This window comes from Embiotoca jacksoni, unplaced genomic scaffold (genome assembly GCF_022577435.1).
Source record: "Embiotoca jacksoni isolate LCO1_2020_lvr unplaced genomic scaffold, fEmbJac1.0.p SCAF_16, whole genome shotgun sequence".
Lineage (NCBI taxonomy): Eukaryota > Metazoa > Chordata > Actinopteri > Embiotocidae > Embiotoca > Embiotoca jacksoni.
In genome coordinates, this window is record NW_027185296.1 from 4,010,896 (window position 1) to 4,033,727 (window position 22,832).

A 22,832-nucleotide genomic window follows, 5' to 3' on the forward strand; every position below is an offset into this window, starting at 1 on the left:
GGGCATGTATAGCACTGATAAGGTGCTGATGGACAATGTTTTGCTTGAGTAACCTGTATTATATTTGGCCACTTTTACGTAGACAAACAATTCAACTATATAATATTTCTGTTTAACTCCAATATATATATATATATATATATATAAAAAAACTCCAAACCCTGATGTAACAAAAAGATAATCCAATCATATTGATCAACAATTAATCACATTGAATGAAACAATCACATGGATTTGCATCTGAGTAAAGTTTGCTTGCTCAGTGTCACAGTGTACACAGACAGTAGGTGAGGGCAACCTATACTCCCTGGGTACAAAATGTCATTCTTGAAAACTATTGTTTTGTGTTTATTTCTGTTTTCATTGTGGCCAAGCCTAGGCTCTGCAGAGGTTAACTTCTGACAGGGATTTTATTTTCTTTCTCCTCTATATTTAAACACTTTATAGTCATACATAAAACTGTGGAAAAAAAACCAACAACTGCCAAAAAGGTATTGACTCCATCTGTCTGATCGAAACTGCACAGTAGAAAATGGTTCTAACTTATCGCCAAACCTCTAAAGCAATGTGCAAGGGTCATCTTTAAAAATCAGTTATGTCAGATTGTAAAAACTAGTTATATTTAAAGAAACACTTTGGTCAAGCATAGCTGAAACAATGAAACACAGCAGTTTGTTTTGTCTACAGATGCTTTATGTAATGAAGCTGCAAATACACTACTTAATACTCAAGCTTGAATGAAAGCAAAACACAACAAAAAAAAAAATTGTATTTCCTTGTATGAACTTGACATAAATACAACACAGCAGGCCTTTACTGACTTTTCATCCGTAGTTTCTGTGTATTGGACTGTTACAATCTGGGCACTCTCAGCCTCCTTATTGTCTGTTTTCTGCTGGGGAAAAACACAAAAAACAAAAACTGTTATCTCTTTATAATTACATCAAGGTAACCTTGTAAGACCGCAGGATAAACTGCTGGCAACACTGTATGATACATAAATACAGACTATGCTCAAAACATTGCAGCTGACTATCGTTTCAAAATTTCTAGAGATCAAAACATACAGTACATTCCAGAAGCAAGGTTTTTCTCCTGGTAAAACACATCTAGTTCAGACATCTTAAGGCTGTCGTGGAAAAGAGAAAGACTCAAAGAAAATCCCTGTTATTAACAGAGTAAATCGACTGTTTTTATCTTGTAGAGTAACAACAGACAGCGCCTTGCACACAAAGCTAAGCAGAAGTACAATTAAAAAACTACAGGATGGTTATACAAGCAGGTTTTAAGAGTTTCAGCCAAAACAGCTCAACACAGGTGAGAAATAAACACGTCCACCTTTTCTACTTATTGTAACATGAAGAATAGGTATATACTAATAGGGCAGCTCGTGGTGGACTGGACTTACTCTGACAGGGTTTTGAGAAAATTATGGAAAAAAAGAGCAGGGGGCACTAATCCCACAGCTCCCCTCCAAGTGTTATGTTTACTTTCTCAGGGCTGCCGGATTAAACTCGGCTCAATAAAGAGAAATGAGAGGCAGAAAAAAGGGGAAGGTGAAACAGTGGTGAAAGAGAGGCTGTCGATTGCCAAAAAAAACCTTTACGCTGAACGTAATGTCTTGAAATAGTTAGCATTTTGGATTCACTGCCAGCAATGAATATCATATAAATTTGTCCCACTAGATGATGTTTTCCTGCTTTCTAAAAAATGCTGCTGTGATTTACCAGAATGGTCCTGGTGGGCTTGTGTCCACTGTTACTCATGCGCCTGGATTTGGTCTGCTGCACTTCATGACGGTGGACCCAACCTCTCAACTCATGGGCCAACCTGCCAAGTAAATACAAGGTATCCTTTCTTAAATTTCACATAAATCTTGGCTGATTTTGTGAAAAAGAAGGAAACTGACAGTACAGTAGGCCTTACAGTAAATAATACTTACTCAATGCACTTGGTCCTGTTAACAGGAGGCTGGCAAGGGGGAGGTGGTCTGAGAAAGATAGGATCCTTCACCACCATCAGGGCCTTATCCTCTGAGCTAAAACCGAATAAAAAGCACACGGAGGCAGTTAGACGAAGAAAAAAAAAGTGATAACTTTACTGTTGCTGTAAAGCCACTCTGAAATATATGTTTGAATTTCAAATAACAATCTGCTAAAAATATTTCCCACATATTAAGAATATGCTTTGAAGGCAGAGAGAGCGCCGACATGGCTGCAAGCCCTCTGTTGTAGGTATAACAACACGGCACCAAAAGGAGAAATGAGCATGGCGTCAATATGGGGACAATTATACTAAACTACTCTGGTTGCTAATGAGTTTTATTTTTGCTTGACATGTGCAGCGGTGGCAGGGCTTCAGTCGCTGAATCCATGCATGAAAACGCTGACTTGCATCCGAGGGGGAAGTGCAGAGTTTCTGACTCGATGCTGCTTTAAATCATAATTATCATAAACACGCTCCAGAGAAGTGAGTGTTACCACCACACAGGTCACATGCAGGCTGACAGTGACAGATGAAAACAGCCCAAGAGTTTGGGTTGTTAGCAGGCGGTGGGTTTACGTTCTTGATTCGCAGCACACAGTGTTCATTGCGTTACCTTCCTCATCAGATTTAACTCTGACTTTAATTACATTTTACACAATACCTCTCTGAGAGTGACTGATTGTGTTGCTCGAGGTGCTGATGTAGACTACCTACAGTTAGCGGCCACCTGCAGGGGGTTTGTTAAGAAAAAAACACCGACGTAATCCCTCCCCAGGGCCTCCCTGATGTGAGCCGACACGTTGCCTACGCCTCGTGTTCCCGTCCGTCCTGGAAATGGTTCCCCGGGACAACCTGTCAGACCGCAGAGGCCTGATCATAGCTCTAACTGAAGGGCCCTTATTAACCTAGCAGCACACACACCTTCCTGTTGAGTGGGACCCCGAGATTAGGTTGCATATCTCCTCCCGTCATCCTTCTCTCTGCTGCGCTTGGTGCTGTCACCCCTTTTGTAAAGGCTAATGTGTTCCTTCCTGCCTGCGCTGGTTTAATGGTGCTGGGGAACCTGATACTGCAGATGAATGGTTTGCATTAACATCTGACATACCCTACACGGAGATCTAACACACAACACAGGCTGGCAATGCCATGGAGACATGAGATGCCTTGACCACCTTGCAAAACATAATTTTCATGACTTGGGGGCTCAGGTAATGGAACGAACAGGAATGTTATTCATGCAATTTACAAATGCGACTGTTGGGCCTCAAGAGCATCTAAAAAAGAAAGGAAAATATATAAACCCTTACAAAAATAAACTGTTACTAACAGAATAAAGCTGTATGTCAAACAAGGTCTGACCCCAATTTCCCACCTTGTTACTCGAAGCACAACTGCCAGCCAACTCGCCAGGGGCCCGGAGGCAGTCAGAAGGTTTGGACAGAGCTGGTAATCAGCTGACGCGCATGTTTACACGTGCCGTAACGAGCGCAGGCACAGGTGCATCCTGACCTAGTGGGTGAACACAGTGTTGTGACGAGTGCTGAGGATTTTAGCGCATTACCTGTCGGCCATCTCAGAGGGGCCGCTGCCAAGGGGCTTGGGGCCCATCACGGCCTCAGTTTCTGCCTCTGGCGAGAAACCCAGCAGGTGTCTGCCGCTGTGCTGCATGGAGGCCACCTCGAGCTTGGAGCCGCCCTGAAACAGACTGATGAAACAAAAAACGGGCGAGGTCAGGGAAAAGAAGACAGGTGAGGTCAAATCAGGACAATTGAGTTGAAGGAAGCAAATTCAAACAAAGAACTTGATGCTGGGCTTAGATGACCACTGAATTCCATGTGGCCCACATCCTGTGCACAGGAAGGTTTTTAGCCACAAGCAGAATCTGAACTCTGATCTCCGCTGCACAACCCAAAGCACAGTGGGGCACACACACACCAGAAAAAATACACACAGTCACTTACAATGGTATTACTACACTGGGTGGCATTTTCATTTCAAAGGGATCTGACCTCAAAGCGGGCATATTTTACATTCCAAAGGAGAGCCTAAACACAAAACACAGACGCAAGCTCAGGTACAGGCACACACAGACTGCAGCTACTGTAAATACCACGAAACACATAAAAACATTCATGGTTCCTGGGGAACTTATTCATGTTGAAGCTCTAGAGAATGACTAAGACAGCACATTTCCAGCACAGAGAACAGACCAGATGATCGGATCCAACAACTCGATGCTTGCATCGTTGTGGAGAAAGTTATTCCCAGCGGAAAACAAACATTTTTATAAAATGAGAACATAGAATCTTGCCATTGTAGTTGGAGGTGAACCGTGAGCTCGACTTTGTCTCGAATTACACAATCCCTCCATCTGCTAGCTGGGTGGAATCAGGCTCTTTTTTCCCCCAGCGTGATTTTATATAACTCATTATAATTTGTCACAATTGTTAATATTACAAGAAGAGGTAAGAAAAACTGCCACATTCAAATGTTTTAAACGTTTGACTTCTTTCTTACTTTTGTAGCCGGAAAGATTTCGTTTCACATTCACGAGTGGGAAATGTTTACTTTTGCCACAACCCAGCGCTGTGTTTATTCAGGCTTATTCACCCATTACTCATGAAGTCCTATAAACTCTGGCAACAACATCATAGGACTGTGTTGTACATACAAAAGCAATATGGCACGAATGAACTCTCAATTGTCACTTTGGCTTCCAAGTAGATCTGTTTCAGTCAGGATGAGACTGGACATGTACCATATGTGCAGTACAGGACAACATACCACTTCTTAGAACTATTTAAAGGAGAGCATTATGACTTTAAATGATAAAGTCGGTCACTTAAAGTAAAATACACAAATCTTCACTGTTGGCAACTAATGAATAATTTTTTTCACTTTACAGTTGACAAAAGTCCCTAAACTTTGTTCTTTGGGGGCGAAAACAGAACCTATTGCTTCAACGGAAAATGTCCTACACTGTTTTTAATCAACTTTTTTCCCGCACAATCTCTTACATGTGAGGCGAGATTCCCACAATGAGTCATGGGGGCTTCCCATTTGTTTTCCTGCAGTAATCAAGTACTTGTCACAGTGATCTTTGTGTATCTTGAACCACAGTTTCTGCCATTATGAGTGTTCTTTTGCTTTGAATTGAATTTCAGCCGCTGGACACAGTCATATTACTGTGTAGGGTGCTTCAAGGAATACAGACATCCACTGTCCCACACTCACCTCATTGGTCCAACATTAAGCACAAGGAAGCACAAGACCACCATGAGACACACAGCTCTCCTCTTGGGTGCCGTTGCAGTGAGTATAGTATTCTGCAGGAAAAAGGAGAGAAACACATCATAGTCCAAACTACAATCACAGATACACATCAAGTATGGGTGTAGAGTTTTTGTCTTTTCTTGTTAACTTATTTGCAAGTTTGCTGTTAAAAAAAAAAAAAAAAAAAAAAAAAAAAAAAAAAAAAAAATCTCCATTTGTTACTTCACAAACTTGTAGCATTAACTGTGTACATGTACTGTAATCTCCACAGAAGACTAGGCTGTGTGGAAGTGCTCTCAGAGCTGTGGATTGCAGCCTCTCACCTCACTCAGCATGCCCTCCAGCTGTCTCTTGAGGTTGCCATTCTCACACTTGAGCACCTCATTCTCGGACAGCGCCATTTTTAGCCGAGCTTCTAGCGAGAGCAGATACTCTTTCTTCTTCTTGCGAGACAGAGAGGCCGACTCACGGTTCTTTATCATGCGCTGCTGTCTCTGGGACATCAGAGACTTCGGAGGGAGAATGTGACAAAGACAGAAACAGGGACATAAGAACAACATGGGACATAAGTTATTACTCAAGAAAAGACGTGGATTTCATCCGTCATCCGCTCACACCTATCTAAACAAGGAAGAAAGGTAGCTAGTGTGAGATGGCAGTGAAATGCCTGCCTGAGCCACCTGTTGGACTGTAGATCATAAGTTCCTCTCACTGGTCTGACATAATGTTTATCTATATTCTCAAAGGATTTGGTTTAAGGATGGATTTTCATTCACAGGAGAATTTATTTTTTCGATGAAATTACCAGGAAGATTTCATGGGAATGACAAGAGCCCTTAAGTGCACACAATTGAGTTTCTGCTTGAAAATATTTACAACGAGATTCTCTGAGAGGTCAGGAGGTCGTCTGCAACGCCTCTGTTCTGTATGTGAAGGAGGTCGTGTTTACCGAGTGTTTCACTCTTTGAGAAATGGGTTCACATCGGAGACACATAAACATGGGGGCACCATATACGTTATAGGTCTGGATGTATAAAAGCAAGTCTAGCCAAAGTCAGTCTTAATTGGTATTATTTTGGCCTTACACACTCAAGTTATTCTCTAAATAAATACACAATATTCAGCTTTTTTCTGTTTAGATTTGCTCCATTTGTTTACGAGAGGCTTTCTTACAAATCAAGACAAATATGTCTATAAAAAATAAACAAAATAATGAAAAAAAATACAGAAGAAAAAGTTTAAAACATTAGCTGCGGGATTCTTTCCGCTTGACGTCAGTGTGATGAGAACTGAAATCCAAATAGTGCATATCTTAACATGACCTCTTGCAAATTAACACAACCCATGGCAGCGCTTACCCAAACACCTCCATTGTCCATGCAGTCCCTGGCTACCCCTCTAGTGCCCTTCTCCAAACACAAACACCCTCCCCAGGGTAAGTCTCTTAGATCCTGGGCCTAATAGCCCCGCTGGTGATTAAGTTATTTGGATCCCTGTATTTGTGTTCTGTCTCCTGAGAAACCCCTCTGTCTCCCAGCCCAGATCTGGGAGCCGTGCCACTAGGCCGAGCCTGGGAACACTGCAAGTAAGCAGTTACCAGGGAGTGGAGAGCAAGGGGAACTTCACATCGCCTCCACAATGAGGCTGAGGAGAAAAATGTGGGGCAGGGGGTAAAAAAAAAAAAAATGGCAGAGTGGCATTTCTCACTGAAGCCCACTTGAATGGATGAGAGGCTAACACTGATGCTGGTTCAAACTATTTAAGTGTGGGTGGGAAAAGTCAACGAGGAGCATGGCACAGCTGTACAGTGGCCAGCTGCAGACAGCTGCTGGTGCACCGAACAGTGCCGTGTGTGAACGTGTCTAATTGTATGATTGTGCTTCAGGGTGTTGCCCAAAGGGGATTGCCTGCTCAATAACTCCTCAACGGATGAATACAGGAGAAAAGAGAAAAACAAGTGAGTTGCCAAGGCGACAACGACACATCCCAGCATGCCTGACTGTGCCAGTGCCGTTGAGGATCTCAAGGGTTCCTCCGGAAGGAAAAGCTGGATTAACCATTAACCTATCCAAATGGGAAGGGTTCCATTGAACAGGTGGGGGTTAAAATGGTGATTTAACTGTAGGTTATAAACCCTAAAAACTGTGCCATGTGTTCCACAGGGGAAAAAAAACATCAATCTACGATGTTTAGCTTTTTACATATTTTGCACTGCAGTTCACTTCTTCAGCGCTCAGCTTCACCACATCCGCATTTTGAAATCCACCGAGAACTTACATTGTTGTAGGTGTTATTAAAGAGTGTTAGGGTTAGACGTTGCAGCAGAGCAAAAGCAAAGCAACTCATTTTACGAGTTTAATGGATGTCTTGTGGCTGTTTTTTGCGTTGCGATATTTAAGGTCATGTTAGTGAAGAAACAATTCACACATTTCACACTTCCATTTGATACATTACATCAGGGTTTTGTAAAAAAAAAAAAAAATTAAAAAAAAAAAGGACTGCCTGTCTCTGTTATGTTGTCAGTAAATTTGAGTGGTAATGTGTCTGGTGTGTTTACAGTAGTGCAATATGACCAAAAAAAAAACAACAGGTTTTGCACACTGTAATGAAAACAGATGTGGCAATAAAACATAAATCAAACTCTCCGGTGAAGTGAAACAGATTTTCAATGCATCATGATTAAAACTCAACTAGTGCATTCCATTAAGAGTCTTGTATTAAACAGTAGAATATGAAGTATTGTTACACCCCTAGATTATATGATTGATTTTTAACTGAATCTGACAAAAATCAATACTCTATCGAACAGGATCTGAGCAGTGTGATGTAATGTTTTAGAAAGATGTTTTTAATCAGGTTTCCTTGTTCCTGTCCAGCTTTGGAAATACACTGATATTGAAGAACAGACATAAAAGTATAAACTTCTGGGCTACGTGTTCGAGTCCGACTGATGCTGGATTCTTGAGGCCGATACTGAAATGATCAATTTTACAATTTAACGCTAAATGTATATATATATATATATATATATAAAACTCACTTTGGGTGAAGGCAGGGTTCACCCTGGACACGCCAGTCCATCACAGGGCCAACACAGAGACAGATGGAAACAAAGACCATTCACACCTAAGGGACATTTGTAGAACCACCAATTAACCTGAGGTGCATGTCTTTGGATGGTGGGAGGAAGCTGGAGTGCCTGGAGAGAATTAACACAGGCACAGGGAGAACATGCAAACTCCGCACAGAAAGGCCCAGGCCCGGATTTGAACCCGGAACCTATATCGCCTCACAGCATAATGCTAACCACTGCACCGCCGCTTCACTAGGAATGCAATAGTTATAAATAACTCTAAATTTAAAACCAAAAAAACATACAAATGAAACAATTTCTAAATGATCCCAATCATCTTTTTCTGTGATAAAATGTTTCCACATCAGTGCATGTCAGACAACATATACAACAATACTGATATATCTGTGAAAGGCCAATATCACCCTTTGAAATTGTCTGACTGATAAATCGGTCGAGCTCTACTAGGTGTAAAGGACCGCTTTCCCTTCAGAATCACACCATGCTGTCCTGGGGGCCCCGAGCATAAATCCTCCCATCCTACTAATAGCAGGATTTGTTGTAGCCTGCAATTTCAGGCTGGAGTGTTTTTCAGTTTGTCTAAAACACACACACACACGCATGCACACGCACACAAACACAAACACACATACGCATGTGCACACACAGACACACGCGCGCGCACACAGAGCTAAATCCCCGGCTGTGTAGGAGCCCATTACATTACACTGAGCCAGTCCCTGATGGCTGTTTACAGCTGTCGCAAAATGTTTCATCGTGCACAACACCTGTCTGAAGCATGTAATCACTACCAGCCGTTTAACTCCCAGGCTTACATAGGCTACCTATAGGCCAATATATGCTGTACTGTGAGAAAAAAAAAACCAGGAACAGTGACACATACACACAGACATACTGCAGATACAACACCTGGCACAAGCATGCCATCTTTAACAGGCATTTTACACATCCTCCGGCCTAAAGTCCACCAATGTGCTGCAGCCAAACCACAGCGAGTGAACACAGCTGCAGGGTCCGAACACAGACACACACTCTCTCACAGTGTGAAGCCACACATGAGCTTCTTGTTGAGCCACACAAACAACGCAGTCTATTGAAATCACTGTAGAGTGCATATGACAATCATTTAAACATACAGTATTTGTCCAGCTTTTACAAAAAGATGTGTAAAAAAAATGCTCAAGTTGCTATTTAAGATGCCTTTTTAAGGTCCACTAAACTACCACAACTTTCTCTTGAGAAATAAGTATACAGAACTACTTTCCCCACTCTCACAATTAATGTATGCAGTCCCTCCCCTTTAATCACCTATTATAAACTTTATTGACTTTGGTATGCTTTACAAATAGCTAAGAGGCATATTAGTTTTGGCTTCTGGGGTTTGAAATTCCTTGACACTGCTCTCGAGGTCTGGCACAAAAAGTGCTTCTCCAGACTCAATTATGCCCACAATAATTGGACATGCTCCTCTCCGCCCTCTCAGTGGCCGACTATTTTTACAGCCACAGGTCAACTATTACCATTCGTTAAACAACAGACACTTTTCAGTTGAGGTTAATCATTAAAAAATGGATGGAAAACATGGTTAATGTCAAAATAAATGAAGTAGACTGATAAAATAAACCATTGTGACATTGGGTTGTGACTCATGTTTTCATGTTCAAATGTAACAGGGCCACACATTATTCCTACAAGATGATAATGGTGGAAAATTTGGTAAATTTTCTGCAGATGATTTAAAGGGACGTTCCACAAATAATTAAAAACACGTGTTCAGTAATGCATTTTTGCAACTTCATTCATTTTAATATAAGCCCGAAAATTAGAAAGGGTGTGAACGTGGAAGTCCTTCTCGCCAAACAAGCAAGACAAACACAGGAGATGGAGAGAGAACATGTTTCTCAACTCACTAAAAATCAGACGAGAGCGAGACATGACGAACTAGAACGAAACCTGAAATGACAGAGAAGTTGCTGCAAGTCACGGCATTTCTCGGGCTGTGCAGCAGAAGCTGACAGTCCTGACTAGAAGAGGAGGATTTTGCAGTTTAACTCTTCAAAAGAAAGAATCAGAAACAGAGCCCAGTAAAGTTGCCTCAGGACTTTATAAGAACATCTCCTACCAAAACATAAGAGCAGCACGCACAAAAGAGGGTGAGCTTTTATTGAGACCACAAGCACGTACATAAACAAAACATACTATAACATAGTTTTCTTCTTTAATTTTGTAATTACTGGGGCAGTCTGTGCAGCAGTTAACAGCACCATATGAGACTCCCTGACATCTCAGTTGCGTGTGTGTCTACTGTCATTAAACCAGCCAGAGAGAAATTAGTCTGTCCCGGAGAAACATTGTGTGTTTGTTTTTCATGTTTTTGTGCATGTGTCTTTCTGTTCACTGCAGCTGTCCTGACATCACCCCTGAACGCAACACACACAGACAGATCTACCTTTGGTCATTCACACTGAGAGTCATGTCCTGCTCTGACACGGTTCTACAATTACATAACACGTCCATGTTTCCGAAACCCCACAGGTACAAACAACAGCAGAGGCCGGTAATGATCATCTGGGATTGTTTGTGGTTCCATAAAAACTTCAGTAACTCTAACAGAGGTTTGGATTGAGTTACCCCCTTTTTGAAAATAAAACTATCTGATTAAATGTAGAAACTATTGTGCGTCTCTTTTTCTTAGGAAGAAGTAAAAACTTGTAATAAAGTCACATGCGACAACCATTTGCATGTCAGCACTTAATATTACATCATTTCAACGTGCTGCTGCATCTGGTGAAGATGTACCTTTTGACTAGCTCTTCATACCACGGATCAAGTCAAAAACCTTGGAGTCATCTTAGACTGTGACCTTGGCTTTGAGTTTGACTCGCATTAGAAATATAACAACATTTTCCTTTTATCATCACAGGAAACTTGCTAAAATCAGACAATTCCTCTAACAGGCTGACACAGAAACATGTTTGGTCTTTCTAAAAATAATTTTAAAAAAAGGCTACGAGCCACTTGCAACTTGTCCAGAATGAGCTCGGACAAAGAACAAACACAGAACATCTAATGCCTATTTTAAAGTAATTGCACTGGTTCCCCATTAGTTATAAAATTGTTTCTTGGATGTTGTGCTGGTTTTAACCTATCAGGCTTGCTTTTAAGGTATGCCCAAGCCTAACAGATCCTTCAGATCCTCTTCTGCTGGCCTCTTGGTTATTCCCAGAATCTCTACTAAAACGTATGGGGAGTCTGTTTTTAGCCACTGTGGCCTTGTACTTCGGACTAGTCTACCTGAGGATCTGACATTTTAAAAAGAAAAAAACTTAAGACATATCTTTTTAGCTTGGCTTTTAATTGAGGTGCCCTGAATTTGATTGTTTCTTTCATGAAAGGTGTGACAAATAAAATCGAGTTGAGTTGAGTTGATTCAGGACTGAAAAATTATTAAATTTGATGTGATATTTTGGTTTAAGGTGAATAAATGTTCCTGAGTGTCATTCTTTTTAGAAGAAAATAGTAATTTGCATCTTTTCCTGACTGGCATGGTCCATGCAGTGGAATAACTTTTCTGCTCAGTGTGGAAAAATGCATTCATCATTATATATAATAAGTATAAACGCCCTTCCATCAACACTATATTCTCATATTTGAAACAAAAATTAAAGTTAATGGTTTGTAAAATTAAAACAAATACAAAAAATAGGTGAAGATGAGAGAGTTTAGGTTGGACGGGATCCAGTCCAAGCGAGAACACGGCCACTACAACATCACAGCTACACAGTGGGCGACTGCATGCACGCCCATGAGGCTGCTCATAAACATGCAGCTGCATGCAAGTGCACACTGGCAAGCCCTTGCATGTCCACACAAGTGTTGAATTAAGGAGTGCCCTTAAGAGCGTTTTTTTCTATTTCTGCTATATTAATTGAAGGCACATGCACTTCTACGACACAGGTGGTGAGGAAAAAGTGTTTGACAAGGATGTCAAACATTGTGTGCTCGATTTTTTTTTTTGTTTGGGATATTAGATCTCCATTCAGGCACACAGGGTTTGGGAACATTATACTACTTTAGGGTTTAGTGTGTGGAGGATTTAGGTTGATCTATTTGCAGAAATGTAATATTTATAATTGTTTTTATTAGCGTATAATCACTTGAAAGAATTGAAGAATTGTGTTTTCATTACTTTAGAATAAGCCTTTCAAAATTACAAATATATGCTCCGTGGAGCTTGACAGGATCTCATTCCGGCTTTTGTCAAAAATAAAGTTGGCATGTAATTTTATCTACTGACACGCTGTGGCGCTTCTGCTGGAAGAACATTGAATTGGCTAGAATGGCAGCAATCAGCTCCCATGGCCATGTCGGAGCCGGTACTGACCTGATTTCACATAAAACAGTATACCATTTTGTAACCACAGAGAAAGAGGTTCATTGGTCACCTTGTCAACATACACAGAAACTTGGGTAACCATGTTGAGTCACAGACTGAACTGACACACAAATTAAGGATAGCTGGTTTTGTTCTTGCCATAATAAAAGAAAAGTAAATCTGCCATGCTTGCAAACTGGGATAGCATTAGTATCTCCCACATAAGAGCGTAAAGTTATGTTAAGGTCAACCATTTAAGACAAAGTAAACTATGAAAATATTAAAATAAAAGGCATTATTCATTTTTGCCATTAACTTCCTGAATTATGTTTCACTTTCTGGATGACAGTTCTTAAAGCAGCAGTTTCAATTTTGTCATTCAGTACTCTTCTGTTCCTCTAAACTGTCAGTGTTAATAGACTCACATCGTCATCTGAAGAAGGGGTCCGAAGTGTGACAGAGACCACTGGGGGAGGAGCGACAGGGATAGGCTTGTCCTGGGTAAGCGTTGACATAGCAACCACACTGCCAGCAATGGCCTGTGGCGTCTGGATCTGCAGTAACTGGCTCGGCTGTGACAGCACAATTGGACGACCTGCAATGAGACGCAAAACATACACATCATCAAATTACAGGTCTTCATTATAATATAATCCTATTTTTACTATATGATTAACATTGACTAATGCAGACTGCGATTATGTGTGTGAGTGAGTTTGTTCCTGTTTTTATGTTTCTATCCCACATTCGTCTTTGCAGCAATGACAAAAAGATTTATTCTACTTTTCTATACCAGCTAGAAGCTGTTTAAAGAGCCTCCTGCTGCAGATGGTACAGTCCAGTCCTTTGAACCCCCTCCCCACCTCTGCTGACCTGCATTAACCCCTCGTCTTTAATGGGACTCTTTGTGTTTCAAGTACAGGTGGAGAAGATGTTTGCCCTCTTGACCTGTGACCTCTCAAACTTTCACATTCCAAACTGAGAGGCGTGTGACTTGTATGTGCATGAACACACATACATGTGCACGTATGTGTGTGCCCACATTTTAAATGGCCAAAAAGAAATAAACTAGCAAAACTTCCATAAAACACAATGATGTCCATGTTCATTAATGTCCTGTTCATGTAAGAAGCCTCCCAGAGTGGAGCCCACATCATCCAGTGAGACTGCCGGGAACCATTCCTTCATATGACCCAACAACATTCGCCTCTTACGCTAAACAGCCTGTCAGTGCTAATCGTGGAGAAATGTTAGCCAGTTCTGCTAATGAATGTCTGTGATGCTAGCACCTGTGTTGTGCCCAAGTTCACCATCATGACGATGGAAGTCAAAAGGAATTAAAAGCACCAGGAATAATTGTGAGCTTGTATGTTCCTTAAAAATACATGACTGCACTGGTTACAGTCTAACTTGGAAATAATGATCTCTGATTTCTTTCTTTCATCTCCCTGATGGATAGAGTTGTGCTCCTCAGCTGTGAACATTGAGGAGATCTTAAATCAATGAGTTTCATGACGCAGAGCAGGCTTGACGGGACTTCCATCTGGGGTCCAACACTTGGATGTCTCTGCCTTAAACATCTGCCGTCTTGGCCGTTACCAGGCAGACGGGAGAGCCAAGTTCAAATTCATTTCAAGAGAGGTCAGATACTCTGCCCACATTGGGTCCCAGGAAGTGACATAAGTATTTGCATTGGACTAGGTGCTGCTGACAGAGAGAAATTGGTAAACCAGGCAGGCTAAACCACAAAACAACAGAAATAATGGAATGAAGGCAACGGCAGCCCATAAACACTCTTTGGTTTGGATTGAGGCAAACTTTCTTAACTGGGTATTTATGATGGTAGATTGCCAAAAGAAGGATAGTTTTTACAAATGTAGACTTAACTTTAACATATGGTCACATACACACACAAAAAAAAAAATCATGTTTGATGGATTTATTATGATCTAATCATCATAAAAGCATGGAACACTGAGGCTCTCTGATGAGCAAAAACTGAGGTTAAAGCACCATCTACTGGCCAAGACACAACAACAAAATTGTAGTTGAAGCCGGAATGCCAACCAAATTCATCAGTAATGACATGTCGCTGAATTACAGTGAGTTGCACAATACTCTGAGTGAAGAATATCACACTGCCAGTGCCTGCTGATTTGCCCAATGCACTGGTCTGATGCAATCCAGTGTGATGAGAGGCAATGGGCCCAAAGGTGAGTCTGTGTTGCAGTGTGCGCTCTGACCTGCAGAGGGTGCTGGTTGGATGTTGACCGGTGCTGGTTTGACTACAGGCAGCATGGTGGTCTGCAGGGGCTGGATGATGATTGTCTTGGCCTGCAGGGGAGCTGCTGATTGAGCCAAGGGCACAGCTGTAATCAGTGGTTTGGGCTGGATGGAAACCGTTGGGCCAATCTGAATCGGCCTCTTGACTTGCTGAGCTGGTTTGGCTGGTGTGTGTGAGTGTCAAGGGACAGGGATAGAAGGAGATAAGAAAACAGGATTTATGTAAATATACGTAAGGCTGACTCTGAGCTCAGGTAAGTAAATGTGCAATTACAGTTTCAGGGTACTTTAAGAGGAGATTTTTTTTTTTTTTTTTTTTTTTTTTTTTTTGTCAAAACACCACCTCTCTTCTGATGACAGCCCACTTATCCTCTATTCATTGTCTTTCTCACGTCCCAGAATTCTGCACCAAGATTAAGGTGCAGGAATTTCCCTTGTTTTCACCTCGTGTCACCTGACCGGTCCTCTTTATGGGTTTCTTCGCAGGTGCGGGAGAGATTTCAGAAAAGCCACTGGACTCTGAGCAGACTGAGACGGGAGAGGGCTGTGACTGCAGAGACAGAGCTTCATCCTGGATTGAGAAACACATTATACTTAAACTAGAATCCTGTATCCCGTGGACAACTTTTTATTTAGATACCAGCAGTAAACACAGGTTCAAATATGTTTTACTTTTGTGAAGTCATTGGTATTCCCGTCCTTGTCAATATTCAAAAAGTCTTGTGGACAAATGTGTCCTTGGATTGAATCAGGACGATTCTGTTATTAGACAAATGTGTGCAGACTGTGTTGGGGCCAGTAAAAGACGTAACCCTTGTCCTTGTTTTGACACACTGTGGGAACATCTGCCTGCTGAATTATGCTAATGTGCTTGAAGTTGTCAGCACCTTTTTTTAACGAGGGGTTGACACACAGCTCTGATGGACAGTAAATCATTAGTCTGACAAGGTGTTTAAGGCTTTTGTTAATAAGTCTCTCAAGTGTGTGCGATGACTATCTGAAAACCAACGAGCAGCTGTCATTGTTTGGACACCATCTGGTGAAAATTTCCTTTGTTCCTACCACATACAACAATGGCTATATATGTCAATACTGACAAGCAAAAAAATAAAAGGTTAAATTTGCATTGGACATATAATTCAAATGCTGAAGCCCAGGAAGGACATAGAGCTTGAGACAGTGACTTACTTGTAAGGAGTATGGGGACAAGGCCTCCACAGCGGCAGGAGAGGGGACAGAGCTTAGAGTGTGGGCAGGTGACAGAGAGTCCACACTCACCTCACCATCTGGATGCACAAGGACACACAGAAAAATGCCTCATATATATGATGTAGGTTCGTTCAGCATAAGTCACTATGTCTTTCAAGTGTCACCCAGTCAAAGCACTTTACATTTCAGTCATATAGCAGGGATCAAAATATGAAATGCAAATCAGTTTTTTACAATTGCTTCAGGAAATAGTACTTCGAGTAAACATTTTGATGGGTTGTTAGGTTCAGAAAATAATGATAATAATAATAATAATAATAATAATAATAATAATAAAAATAATGTTAACAATCTGAGGAAAGCATTCCTCTATTTTCCTCAATATTACAATTAAATCTGTCGGCAGCAAAATAACATAATTATTGCTGATAATATTCTATAATCTCATTTCATGCTGAAATGTGACACATGTGAACACCCGTGTGTCTGTACCTGTGCAGGTGCTGCTCGTGTCCATTTCGTTCCACAAAGGAATGTCGATATCAAAGTCCAGATCTGCACCTACTGAGGCCTGAGAAACCAAACACACACTTTATAAATAACTGACTTTTTGAAAATGCAGATTGAAAAGAAACATAAGGTATGATAATCAGTCTAAAATATCAGATAAGAAGATATGATTTTTTTTTTTTTTTTAAGCAATGCCAATGTGTAAATACGTTATGTCATACAAGTCAGAAAATGTTCGAGAATCAGTCGACAAACCTATCGTAAAAATTCCTGTTATTGCCTACGGTAAACTCTGCCTCTACACATTGTATGTTGGGTGCTGCTGTTCTGGTATCACCTGCTTTTCCATCATAATCTAACATGATTATTAGTGTCAGCGCTGCACCTTCATAAGCAAATTTCACACTTTTTTAGATTCCTGTTGCTCAATTTTAATGTGAAACTATGTTTCAGTTCCCACTATTTGCATTTTGAGAAGATGAGTGACTCACGTAGCCAGCCATGTCGAGGGCCTGCAGCAGCTCATCTGCATCTCCCAGGTTTTCCAGCTCATCAAACAGGCTTATGTCTGTGGAACAGTGAGCATACAGCATACAACATGAGTCTTACTGCTTTCAGTCCAATGCACAGTTTCATTAGGAGACTAATAAAAAGAAAATACAGGTACAGGCACACTCAACAAAAATATAAAAACAACACTTGTTTTAACTCGCACTTTTCTGGGTTATCTGTAACCACATAGTAATTTGTACCCAAAACTATATATATATATATAAAAAAGAACACTAAATTGCACATTTTAGACTGGCCTTTTAGCGTAACTAGATAGTGCTGCAGTATGCAATGAATAGTCATTATAGTCATTATGTACTCTGGGAAACTGATACATTTTTGTCATAAAAAATACAAATATAACACCATTGGCCAAACAAACAATAATACATAAATCTCTTAATTCAACAAAACAACAAACAAAGAGTGAATTCAGCATGAAACACGAGCAAAGGAAACAAAACAAAACTGTTTGCAACACAACATCAACATACTAATAATCACAGGATCAGGTGTACGATATGCCAATATTATTAATTATCAGTAAAATGAAACGGCGCCAGATAAAACTATTGCATACGTATTCACCTTTATGTCAAATATTTCCATACATTAATATTCATCTCACAGTAAAATATGTCACTTCAGCTGAGCTTAAAAATTAGAGCACCAAACCATGTTTTTTTTTGGGCGCATGTTAGGCACTGTGAGATCCATGTGGCGAGGGTTGCATCTGGATCACACATTTTTAGACAGTGCACTGTGCAGTCATAGTGCTGATCATTATTTACATCCAGGCTGAGCAGGTTACATCATCTCAGCATCTGCAGCTAATGTTAACCGGTTAGCTCAGGCTCTAATTGTCGGGAAACAAACATCGACCCCACACGTGTGTACGCAGGTTTTTGAAATGACATACGTTTTATAAATTGTATCTAATCTTGTGCCCTTATGATGATATCCTTTATTTTCACCTGGCAGCTGGCTGTAGCTACCCATCCATCTAAATAGAAAGTGTTAGCTCACCCCACTCTCCTCCATGGTCAATGGAGATGACGCCTGGCTCACTACCCATCACTGATTGATGATTTTCGAAGTCTAACGTCAAACCGGATGACATCCTCCTGTGAATTCATTAGTAACTTATCAAACTGTACAGGCTGCGATCAAGCAAGGACTCAAAGCATTGTTCGTCACGGCTGTCAAGTTGGAAACTTCCTGCTTGACCCAAAGATACACGTCCGACTTAACCGTAAATCTACGGGAGCCGCCGAGGGACCGAATTGTAGCGCAGCGAGAACAGGACTGCTTAAAATGAGTGCTGGTGATTATAAACTGGGCCAACAGAGGGCAGCAGAGCACCGCGTGCTCCACGGCTTGGTATGGCGAGGTCAGTGTTTTAAATAGGCCTCTGGAAAGGATGGCACTGAGTTTAGAAAAAGTGAAGTGACACAATGTGACGGCTTAAAGGTGAAATTCTCAGGTATTAAAGGGCACAACTCTCGGATTTCAGTTGTCAGGCAGAGGTTTCAGTTTTACTCAATGGTACTAGTTTCACTGACCTCTCAGCATTATCACAGGATAACAAAGGCATCCGTCATTAAAATCACAGAATTATTTTGTTCTGATATGATGCAACAATCATATAAAGTAAACCTAAAAAATTGGAACGCTGCAATTATAAAAACAAAAAATATATATTCTACGTGTAGGCCCTCTCTGGCGCCGCCTCTGGTGTAGGCTCCTTAATGACATTACATGTATACATAATTGTTTTTATTGTGCAATATTACAATTTATAATAATAATTTAAAAAAAAAACTTGAATAAACACATTCATAAATATATATATATTTTTTATTATTATTATTTTTTTTTTTTAAATATTTTTTTAAACAAAAAATAAATAAAGGCAACACAGGTGACCTTATTCAGCCTATGAGCACACCCGCAATCAAAAGTTATCTGACTTTTACTTCCTGTTAGTCGGAGTGCAATGTTTTGGAATTTGAGCATGAGCAAATAGGCGGATTGTAATGGATCATAATGGATCGTTTTTTTACTCCATAATCGTCCGCGTGTGGAGATCAGTCAAAACCTGGAAACGAGAGTGACTGTGAAACTTAGAGGGTCATTTAGGTGATGTTGAAGGTCTAAACACAATGCTGGTAGTCACTGACCGGCACCAATAAAAGCTGGATTTTGAAGGTAAGAAAGATACCTCTCAGGATGTTAACATTACTGCAGATGATATGAAGGCCCAGGACGGACAGTTCCTCAGATATACCCAGCAGGGCATGCATGGTGAGAATACAGCATGTACAAAGACATAGCGTTTCATAAAACTACCTAAGGAGCAGTGGGGATTCCTTAACCAGTAAGCTGTCACTGCCTGCTGTAAACACTGAGAAGACACGAACCCTGTAAAGCAACAAAATTATTGATGCCTCTGCACTCAACCCCAACAACAGATGCATTTTGTTATGAGGATGTCTATCGGGTAAGTGCATTTTCCTCTCTGTTGCCAATTATACATTTAATGCATCCAGTGATTGAGACACAGACTCTGACACGTTCTAATGTATCTTTATGTGATGCTCATATTACATCAGGTCTAACAGTGATGAGTCCTGGTGTTGGTAACTGGCAGCATGAGTTTGGGATCTGGGGCTGAAATGTAACATTGTTACTCTGTGTCTGTGTAAAAATTTATATATCAGAATTTTATATATCAGAAATGTGGTTGTGAACTTTTCATCTACATCACGTGGCCTGAGTATCTCGCCTTGCGTTAAGACAGAATGACATTGTATTGGGTACTGCGTATTTGAATGTGTGCGTATGTGCATCAAAGATGTTGCGGCAGTGGTGACCGCCTGTATCTCTCAATTGGACATCTATTGATGGTCAGTTTGTTTGAGTCCCTTGTCGTAGAATCTGTGAGCTCCTCCCTAAGGTGGGGTAGCCTGTCACTTAACTTAAGCAACAGTCTGGCAAAGTCAAACCACCGTTGAGTGCAGAGAGTCTTTGGGTACCCTGATTACCTCTAGACAAGTATGATTGTACAAGTTTGTGTCTTTGTGCTTTTAGCCGGTCTGTAAGGGAACTGTGCCAAACAGGAACTGCCTACTCACCAGGCACACATGTGTAGATGGAAACCAGTTCTGGTTTTCGGACACCAAAGATCTTCAGGCAATGCAGACCAAAAAGCTTGCTGTTTGCTGAGGTCAACATGTGATCTATCTGACTGTCCCATTGCTAGTTACTCTGGATGGTAGGCCCCAGGACTTTGACTATGTCACAGACTTCCAGTGTGTTCAGGTCAATGAAGAGCGTCAGGAGGGCGACTGGATGTCTCATGGGGGTGACCTATACAAGTTCAAACCCTGTCCTTTACACCTCGCTCCAACAGTACCACGTGGATGGCGTCTCCAAAAAGAGATATTTATTGATTTCTAAATCCACTTCTCCACACACAAACACGTGAAGCAGCTATCTAGGGCGCCTACGTCACATAACTGATCTTAGCAAGCCAATCGTTGCAAAAAGAGTAAACGTGGAAAATTAAGCTTTTAATTGTGCAGCATAATTTAAACAGAATTATGCACTACTGAAATAGAGGGGCTTTTTGTGTTGTCAAAAAAAGAGTCAAACAAGTGAGTGGACCTTGATTGTTTTGCCAAATCACACTGTTTACAGACAAACATATCTTATCCATTGAGGTGCACAGCACATTCAGTCTGTTCTCTACATCACAGCGTTTCAGTTCAGGTGGCTGCTGAAGCTCTGTGTCTGTTCTGTTCATTCATCCAGTCGGTTCTCCGTCAGGTCAGAATGAAGTCCTCTGCTGGACTGCACACTTACTCAGGCTTCATTAGTTTGTCAGTTTCTCTATGTGCATAAAAAGCCTTCACAGAAGAAAAATAAATACACTTCTATGTGTTTCTAATGTAGTTTCTATTAAAACCGATACGTTTTGTCCATAAACTGATTTGTATTTTTACTATTAGTCAGCCTGCTTTTTACCAGGGTAGCTGAGGTGCTTAAAGAGTGGCTGCTTATGAAAGCCACTGTGGTGATCTGAGTTGGTGTGGATTGGATGGATGGATGCTTCCGTGTGGCTTATTTGCTGCTGACCTGTCACTCCTGATGGGAATTGTTTCACGACAGGGAGTACAAGCATCCGGCTTTGAGCCCCTGTCGTGCACATTGATACCCTGTTTGAGGACAAAGTCTCTGTGACTGCACTCCAGGTTTATCCATCATAATCCCAGTTCTATGAGTAAATGAGTGGGGAAATGTTATTTATATGGATCTGTATAACATTTTTCATTACATAGAAGAACATTTGTAAAAAGAGATTGATATGCTATACTGTATAATGCCTGGAAAACAAATTGTATATTGTCTTTTGTGATCTGGAAGAGCTTTGTTGTGTTAAATCACTTAGAGCCACTTCTTATCCAGTTAAACTGTAAACATCGGACAGACACGTACAGTATGTAACAGAATAAACCAGCTCTTAGACTTTTTAATGTTGAAATTCCACCGTCACAGTCATTGGTGTCACTGTGTGTTAAAAATCAGCAGCAGGTGTACAACGGGCCTAATCCTCCATGGGCATTTCAGGCCGTAGCAAGATTAACCTGAGGTGGTCTGGTTGATTCCCTGCTGGACTGGTTCAGCTCCTCTCAATCAGAACAAGCCCCCCACTCTGTCTTATTAACTTATTACTGCTAGTTAAAGACTAATAAAGAGGTCACCCATCTGCCTGGAGACCGCAGTCCACCTATAATATAAAACCTAATCAGCTATTTTAATCATCGGTAAAATCTGTATTGTTTATACTTGGCAAGACTCTTTATTTCCAATATGACTGTGTGTGTGCACCTTATCGGAGTATAAGGTTACACTGCTAACAGATCCTAAAAAGATCAACCACGTGTCTGCTTTGTGCCAACCTGATGATGATGACGAAGCATGTCTGATTGGAGTGATGTGGTAATGGACGATGTCTTTAGTCTGTGGACAGTTCAGGGCTCATCATATTGATTGTGTGTAAAGCCCCTCAGACTCAGACATGGACAGCAGATTAACAGGTTAACCTGATATGTTGTTCGAACGATTTAACAGAACATGCATGTAAAATGGATTAGGGGCTTTGGCCACATTGCTGTTATTGAAGAAGTAGCTTCAATATGTCTTCTTTTTTTTGGTCCGAAACATGAAAAAAGTCATCAAAGTCATCTAAATATAACTTCATATGAATGGACAATAGCAACCGCGCTACTTGTGAGTGTCTAAAATCCTCCGATAATGAAGCAGACTTGATAAAATCATTATATTGTATTAATGTTATAATATTGCAGTACTTTTAAATTTAAATCTCTGTATTGTTACAGTATTTTTAGACTATTAAACTGGCATTTCCACACTCTTGATATAATGCGGAAATGATGACTACCAGTGTTCATTTTGGATAAAGCAGTTTATATTTAAAGATGAACTGAGTTCATTTATAGTGTTGTTACAATAAACAACATCTCGGGT

General features: G+C 40.8%; 1 protein-coding gene across 2 annotated transcripts in view; it reads right to left on the reverse strand.

Annotated features, from left to right (window-relative positions):
- atf6 (activating transcription factor 6) overlaps window positions 1-18,541 on the reverse strand; it is a 30,724-nt gene extending 12,183 nt beyond the window's left edge. Inside the window, exons 1-13 of one of the 2 annotated variants that reach the window (XM_069150316.1) lie at window positions 18,309-18,541; window positions 17,222-17,298; window positions 16,713-16,791; window positions 16,200-16,297; window positions 15,456-15,582; window positions 14,972-15,175; window positions 13,154-13,323; window positions 5,583-5,768; window positions 5,221-5,312; window positions 3,548-3,691; window positions 1,943-2,038; window positions 1,728-1,830; window positions 822-892 (exon numbers count right to left, since the gene is read on the reverse strand). In XM_069150316.1, coding sequence (XP_069006417.1) covers window positions 822-892; window positions 1,728-1,830; window positions 1,943-2,038; window positions 3,548-3,691; window positions 5,221-5,312; window positions 5,583-5,768; window positions 13,154-13,323; window positions 14,972-15,175; window positions 15,456-15,582; window positions 16,200-16,297; window positions 16,713-16,791; window positions 17,222-17,298; window positions 18,309-18,402 — 1,541 coding nt within the window. In that variant the 5' untranslated portion in view covers window positions 18,403-18,541. Of the gene's footprint in view, window positions 1-821; window positions 896-1,727; window positions 1,831-1,942; window positions 2,039-3,547; window positions 3,692-5,220; window positions 5,313-5,582; window positions 5,769-13,153; window positions 13,324-14,971; window positions 15,176-15,455; window positions 15,583-16,199; window positions 16,298-16,712; window positions 16,792-17,221; window positions 17,299-18,308 lie in introns of both variants that reach the window. The other variant, XM_069150315.1, reaches the window with a different exon arrangement.
- Window positions 18,542-22,832: the final 4,291 nt, after the last annotated feature.